At 41.2% G+C, this 8,112-nt stretch overlaps 1 protein-coding gene across 3 annotated transcripts in view; it reads left to right on the top strand.

Annotated features, from left to right (window-relative positions):
- Positions 1-6,453, top strand: part of LOC111978165 (1-acyl-sn-glycerol-3-phosphate acyltransferase epsilon-like) — a 59,631-nt gene extending 53,178 nt beyond the window's left edge. For all 3 annotated transcript variants that reach the window (XM_070448604.1, XM_024008067.2, XM_024008068.2), the window contains 2 exons: positions 2,969-3,092; positions 3,565-6,453. In XM_070448604.1, coding sequence (XP_070304705.1) covers positions 2,969-3,092; positions 3,565-3,790 — 350 coding nt within the window. In that variant the 3' untranslated portion in view covers positions 3,791-6,453. The remainder of the gene's footprint in view (positions 1-2,968; positions 3,093-3,564) is intronic.
- Positions 6,454-8,112: the final 1,659 nt, after the last annotated feature.

Genomic DNA, 8,112 nt, shown 5'->3' with positions numbered 1-8,112 from the left:
CCTTGTGGAAGGGGCTACCCGAAAACGTTTGACCCAAGTTTAAAACTATTAAAGGCAAATGCTACCAAATACTAATTGAGTGTATTGTAAACTTCTGACCGACTGGGAATGTGATGAAAGAAATAAAGCTAAAATAAATAATTCTCCTGCTATTATTTTGACATTACACATTCTTAAAATTAAATGGATCATCCTAACTGATCTAAGACAGGGGAATTTTTACTTGGATTAAATGTCAGGAATTGTGAAAACTGAGTTTAAATGTATTGGCTTAAGGTGCATGTAAACTTCCGACTTCAACTGTATATACAGATCAGTTCCAATACCATATTACATTGTTGCAGGGATTACTTGGAGTGATGGAGTAGATATGTATAGGGGTAAGGTGACTAGGCAACAGGATATTAGATAAAACCGAGTTAACAGCACAGCTTGTATGTGAGTAGGTGTGCGTGTGTGGGAGAGTCCAGTTATAAGGTATGCGCATATTATGTGTGAGTGAGGAGATGATGGTGTTGTGTGTAAGGTCCTGTGAGTGTGCATAGTGAGTGCAATACTAAAAGGTCAATAAAGATACAAGGTTAACTCAGTCTTGCTGTATCTATTTTTGTTAGCTATTTTTCAGTCTTAGTCCTTGGGGATATAAAGCTGTTCAAGAGCCTGTTTGGTGTCAGACTTGATGTAACGGTACCGCTTGCCATGTGGAAGCAGAGAGGAATAGTCTATGGGTTGGGGGGGTTGGAGTTAACGATTTTCCGAGCCCTTCCTTCCACACTGCCTGATATTGATGTCCTGGATGGCAGGGAGCTCGGCCCGAGTGATGTACTAGGCCTGTCCGTACCACCCTCTGTAGCAGCCATGCAATCGAGGGCGGTGCCTATTGCCCATACCAGGCAGTGATGCAGCCCAGTCAAGATGCTCTCAATGGTACAGCTGTAGAACTTTTTTGAGGATTAGAGGTCCATGCCAAACTTTTTTCAACCTCCTGAGGGGGAAAGAGTGTGTGTTTTGACTATTTGTAATTTTTTTGTGATTTGGACGCCGAGGAACTTGAAGATTTTGACCTGCTCCACTGCAGCCCTGTTATCAAATGTATTTATGAAGCCCTTTTTAAATCAGCAGATGTAACAGAGTGCTTTATACAGAAACCATGCTAAAACCCCTAACAGCAAGCAATGCAGATGTAGAAGCACAGTGGCTAGGAAATACTCCCTAGAAGGCAGGAACCTAGGAAGAAACCTTGTAGAGGAACAAGGCTCTGAGGGGTGGCCAGACCTCTTCTGGCTGTACCGGTGGAGATTATAAGAGTACATGGCCATTAAGGCCAGATGTTCAAACCTTCATAGATGACCAGCAGGGTCAAATAAAAATAAAAACCTTTTACTCCTTCACAGAACAGTGCAAACTGGCTCTAACCAGAATAGAAAGAGGAGTGAGAGGCCCCGGTGCACAACTGAGCAAAAGGACAAATACATTAGTGTGTCTAGTTGAGAAACAGAGCGCTCACAAGTCCTCAACTGGTAGCTTCATTAAATAGTACCCGCAAAACACCAATCTCAACGTGAATAGGTGACTCCGGGATGCTGGAGTTCTCTGTCCAGTGTCTGTCTGTGTTATTTTGCCCATCTTAATCTTTTCTTTTTATTGGCCAGTCTGATATGTTGTTTTTCTTTGCAACTCTGCCTAGAAGGCCAGCATTTCGGAGTCGCCTCTTCACTGTTGACGTTGAGACTGAGCACTGCACTGCTTCTTGACACAGCGCACATCCAACCCGGAAGCCAGCTGCACCAATGTGTCGGAGGAAACACCGTACACCTAGCGACCTGGTCAGCGTGCACTGCGCCCGGGCCGCCACAGGAGTCGCTAGTGTGTGATGAGACAAGGGTTTGCCGGCCAAACCCTCCCTAAGGCGGATGACGCTGGGCCAATTGGGAGTCGCCCCATGAGCCTCCCGGTCGGCTGCTGCAGAGCCTGGGCTCGAACCCAGAATCTCTGGTGGCACAGTTAGCACTGCGATGCAGTGCCTTTAGACCACTGCGCCACCCGGGGAGAAGGCCAGTTTTATTGCTTCTTTAATCAGTACAACCGTTTTCAGCTGTGTTAACATAATTGAAAAAGGGTTTTCTAATGATCAATTAGCCTTCTAAAATGATCAACTTGGATTAGCTAACACAATGTGCCATTGGAACACAGGAGTGATGGTTGCTGATAATGTGCCTCTGTACGCATATGTAGATATTCCATAATAAATCTGCTGTTTCCAGCATTAACAATGTCTACACTGTATTTCTGATCAATTTGATGTTATTTTAATGGACAAAAGAGTTGATTTTCTTTCAAAAACAAGGATATTTCTAAGTGACCCAAAACTTTTGAACGGTAGTGTAGGTAGGAGCAACCGAATGTCATTTTTTTTGTTTTGACATTTACAAGTGAATGTGAACAAGAGACATTGCAAATTAACCAAATGTTGATGCATGCTTGTTTGAAGGAAGAACTGTACTGGCCCTGGAGCAGCATGTGTACACACTGTAATTTTTTTCTTTATAAAGACTGACCGGCAGTATTGAGCAAGTCCAGGCCCTGTGTCTACATCACATCTTTTCCGGTATCCCTTCTGGTATAAACACAGAAGAGATGGACGTTTATTTTGAGGTTTGCTTAGCGCCATTGTCTGTCCAGTTTGGAGGAGTGTCTGTGTGAGCTGGTGAGACGATACGAGAAATTATGCTCAGATTATAATGTTTTGGAAATTATGGGGAAAACCACCTGAGTGCAAATTATAGTCGCTTAATTTGGAGTTAGAGGACGGAAGAATTTAGGGTCACATCCATAATCTTCTGAACCTACATGGTGCCTCATTAACAACCTCTTGAACACACTTTTGATTTGATGGCTGACTACGTGGCCTAAGCCCTATGCTCTTCCTCATGTTCTGTCTCTCATTCATGTTTTCTCTGTTTGATAGAATTCCTGTGTAAGGAATCTCCAAGAGTTCACATCCACTTTGAACGTGTGGACATGAAGGAAATTCCTCCGGAGTCCGTGATTTTCCGTGGGTGGCTGCACAAGCGATTTGAGATCAAGRACCAGTGAGTATCCTCTTACTTACCCCCTCTCTCTAACCCTGTCTGACTATACGACACTGACCAACCTGCTATACACAATTTCCACATGTAGGCCAAGGTTCAGTTCATGTTAGGAAAATGTATCAGAAATGCTGCCACCACTTCAAATGGTGGACTGCAATGTTAATTTTAAGGATGTTAGAGCTGGTCTGTTTTGATTGCTCATTCAATCATGAGTGCCCTGACTACACAATAAAAGTGTGCACAGAATATCCAGTTTTACGGGAAAACCTGATTGGAGGATTCCGGGCTTCTTGGTTATTTTCATTTGATGCCGTGAATCTTTCAACCATAATTTCTGGAAAATCTCAGAATTAGTGAAAATTTGCAGACCTAGAACTGACAATTAGAGTTATAAATTGGTATGATTGGCTAATTTTATACACAAACTGGGGATATGTGTTAACTCTARAATGAACCTTCTCTTTCTCCACAGGATGTTGACTACTTTCTATGAGTCTGAGGATCCAGACAAAAAAGGCAAATTCCCTGGAGAAGGTCAAAGGTCCCATCTGAGTATTATGAAGACATTGCCATCGCTGCTATTTTKGGGGGGGCTAACACTGCCAATGCTGTTGACGGAGTCTGGCAGGAAACTCTATGTCCGAACCTGGGTGTATGGGACTCTGTTGGGATGGCTCTGGGTGAATGTTAGTCCATAGGAAGCTTGTGGTGGTCATCATGCCATCTGCTATGGGTATGGAAAGACGTTGCCCTTTCACTCACGCATCAAGCAGGGGAGTGTGTTTTTTCAAACAAAGCACTTGTTGCTGTTAAGGTTTATGGGCTTCTACAATTCTGTCCAAATGTATGGCTCATTTCCTAACTAAACAGCTGTAAGAGAGATTGGGAGAGAGAAGCAGTTTTGTTTCTTGTGCTGCTTGTTCCTTGCTCTATTGTTGTGTGCATCAGAACTTGCAGCCAGATAAGGTGAGAAAAATATAAATGGGGGATGTTGAAATGGAGGCATATTTCTTTCTTGAATTTCTCCCTTWATCTCAGCCATAAAATATGACTCAATAGATTTCTTCCCTAAACCCTTTAGGCCTGTTACATAATAAATGTAGCCAATTCTATACTTTTGCATGTCCCGTGTCCAGCATCCCTTTTCAACATGATGTAATCTTCCATTAGTTGACTAGAGTTAGAGTTCAGCTCTCTGTTTGAGATGTTATGCTGCGCTCATGTGCTCTTGGAATTATTGACATCTCGGGACAGAAACTCCCCAAAAGCTCCCAGAATGTTCAGAACTAAGTTTACAACATCCAAAAACGTTCTTTGAGTTTCTAAATAGGAGTGGGGAGTTCACATGTAAAAAATAACATGTATCATACTCTGAGTCTGAACTTCCCAGTAAGATAGCTTAGAGTTTACTATTAGAGAGCAGATTTAATATTCAGTACTCACTACAAAGTACTCATTACAAAAGAGTGATTAGTGTTTATCCAATTGATTGATATGTTCATGAGGGTRATGTAGGGTTTAGGTCTTTAGTGATGGTTACTTAGCCATACATGTTTAATGTTCTCTTTTTTTAATGCCAAGTTCCAAGGTGTCTGCTGATTTTGTTTTGCTTGTTTGAGTTGTTGCAAAAGTTCTACAAATTGTTGCCAAACTTGATACAAGTGCAGGGGTATGGAATGGGTATTTTAGGTGGAGCAACACATCTGTAATCAGGTCAATGTCCTGTCTGCTCTACCTGAAGAACCAATATTCTATTGTCTTTTGTAGTTGATCTAAAGATTGCAAGTGTACTACATTTTCATTAGATTTTCTAAAACAAATTCTGTTGGGACAGCTTGTTATTCAGAGGAATTTTTGTGTACACTGCCTTTATGCCATGTTATAGATTACACAAGGGGTATGGATAGCTACGTATTGAGAAGGCCAACTGTAGAGTATCCCTATATAGAATTAATATTTCTTTGTATACAAAGCCAACTGTATAATATGCATCACTATAACAAMAAAAAATACTATGTCCCTTGTTTTTCATAATATAAACATTACTTTTTCCACTGTCACTTTACATGACGCTATTCTTAGCTYATTTATTTATTAAAGGGYTCTTCCGATAAGAATTTAATCAGGCAGTGATAATAGCAACTGCCACGCCAAGGCCTCGCTTMCTTATCCTATCCTTCCTTTAATAACAATGTAACGACAAAACAGTTAAAACGTTACTTCATTCAATTTGTTTAATTCCGTCAATTTGATTTAAAAAAGCAAACAAGCTGATTGTAAATAATAAAACAATTATTGTAGAAACTATTGTGCCAATTGTACACAGAAATGTATGCCTTCTGTAGGAGTTAGTCAGTCCTTGGCTTTGCTTCTACTGAGGACTGCAAGTAATGACTGCACTGGGACTCCCTCTACTGGACAGCACTTGAACTGTTCTGCACACCACAGTTTATTGGTCTGTCTTCAGTTTTTTATTTTATTTAATCTTTATTTAGCTAGGCAAGTCAGTTAACTAATTCTTATTTACATTGATGGCCTACCCCGGCCAAACCCTAACCTGGGTGACACTGGGCCAATTGTGCGCTGCTCTATGGGACTACCARTCACGACCGGTTGTGATACAGCCTGGAATCGAACCAGGATCTGTAGTGACGCCTCTAGCACTGAGATGCAGTGCTTTAGACCGCTGCGCCACAGTTCATGAGCTTTTGGTGGGCAGTAGTATATGCTGGAATATTTATGTTTTAAAGCACTTGATTTTGAGAAACTTGTGGAATTTCCAAAGTAATGTTTTAATATTTGAAATGTTTTGTTATTAAGTACCTCTTGGTGTTTCATCRAGCTAAGAGGAGTTTTTTTTTTTTTCAATGTCCATGTCTTTTTCATACACTGGCGCAAAGCTTCAAGTCTCTATTTTATTCTGATATGTACATGGACAGACTGTTGCTGAAATGTTGTAGTACTGGGACTTCTACCGCTGCCTTCGCTACAGATCAAACATTCCTAAAAAAAAATATGGAATGAAAATTGAAGGCTCTGAAGTTTATAATCTTTGCATGTTGATTGAATAGACTTCTATTTTTAATGTTCATTTCAAAATGTCGCTCTAAAACTAATCTAATGCACTGCTTAGAACGTTCAGAAGATTGTGCTGCTCTTATGCCTGTCCTTTAATACTTGTTAATGCAGTGCAGCCAAAGAGACATACTTATGTACTTCGACCTTATGTACTCACCTTTACCCTATAGCACATAACTGAACCTGATCTGAAACCATAAACTTGTTCAGTGATGATTCAAGCATGCTTGTGTTCATTTGTGTTTTTGAGACTTTAGTAATAAAGGAATGACATTCAAAATAATTTGGATTGAATTTCTTACTTTTTAGTGGGTTGAAAACTGGTTGAATGAGAAGGGTGCAGTCAATATCCTGAATATTCATCAGTCAACATAGTACCTGTTGGGTGATTGGTTGAGCCTTCTTGAGTGTGTGACTTCACAGATGCTCTACAGAGCCATATGCTTAGCTAGTTCGTCCCGCCGGCATGAGCAGTTAGCACCGTCTGAACGACTTTGGAAACCAGCTTCAGCTTCATCACCAAAKTAATTGAGAAATAAATAAGTCTCACCAGCTAGCAACCAATTTATTTTGGTTTCGCTGTCWGATCATTCAAAAAACGATCACTTGTTATTTTTACCTTTCCACAWACTGGTATGTGTTGCTTGATATGAGCAAGTTAACCCAAATGTATCAAATAGGCAGTGACGATTTTAGCATGTAAATCTTGGTGGGGCAAAAAAATGTGGTATGCATGCCAGCAAAGCCACTAAACAGTACATTAATTGCATTATAACAGTGACAGTGTCCACAAACGGCCTACATAAAGCTKTCCCAACATCTTACCGCTGCTACACCTGGCTATCAGCGGAGCCTTATCTGGCAGCGAAATGGTTCAATTCAGCCTCATTTATTGCCTTTAAAAAAACAGCTGATATGGCTGACTTGTTTAAAGAAATGTGGTTTCTAATGATAATTGAGATGTAGAAACTATGGAATAAGGGGACGACAAGCGSATAAGAGGAAGTTCATAATTTCGGTTAAGCCATTGAGCGAGCTAGGACGGACGTAGTCAATATAACTATTTGTTTAGCACTTTTGAAATGTACAGCGACAGAATTCAGAACATGGGCCGTTCTTAGTGTTCTCCCTTTACACCAAGTCGGAACCGTAGGATAAATAAAGGGGGCATATAAGCAGCCRATGAMAGCTCTTACAATATTCGATGATTACATTTCTCTAAAACAGGCTATAGGCTACATGTGCACCACCAAGTCAGAACAGTAGGTGAAATTAAGAGCGGTAAATAGACCAAATTATTAAGGTGAGGCACATGGACTAGTAACATCTTACTACMCAACATACAGTAAGTATTACTTTCTTAGCTACAGTATTCATATATCCATGGCATATTACATAAATTATGCAGTGGCATACAATGCATTTTTGGACTCACCTTGTTGGGCTGTGCTCGCTTTGAGGACAATACAGTGCCACCGACACGGCCCGCTACCAAAACCTGCGGACTCTCCTTCACCGCAGCCAACGTGAGTAAAATATTTAAACGTGTTAACCCTCGCAAGGCTGCCAGCCCAGACGGCATCCCTAGCCCAGTCCTCAGAGCATGCGCAGACCAGCTGGCTAGTGTGTTTACAGACATATTCAATCTCTTCCTAACCCAGTCGGCTATCCCCCACATGCTTCAAGATGGCCACCATTGTTCCTGTACCCAAGAAGGCAAAGATAACTGAACTAAATGACTTCCGCCCTGTAGCACTCACTTCTGTCATCATGAAGTTCTATGAAAGACTAGTCAAGGATCATATCACCTCCACCTTACCTGTGACCCTAGACCCACTTCAATKTGCTTACCACCCCAATAGCTCCACATACGATGCAATCGCCATCACACTGCACACTGCCCTATCCCATCTGGACAAGAGGAATACCTATGTAAGAATGC

This window comes from Salvelinus sp. IW2-2015, linkage group LG18, assembly GCF_002910315.2.
Source record: "Salvelinus sp. IW2-2015 linkage group LG18, ASM291031v2, whole genome shotgun sequence".
Taxonomy (NCBI): Eukaryota; Metazoa; Chordata; class Actinopteri; order Salmoniformes; family Salmonidae; genus Salvelinus; species Salvelinus sp. IW2-2015.
The sequence above is the reverse complement of the archived record's forward strand: the minus strand, read 5'-3'. Positions and strand labels throughout refer to the sequence as shown.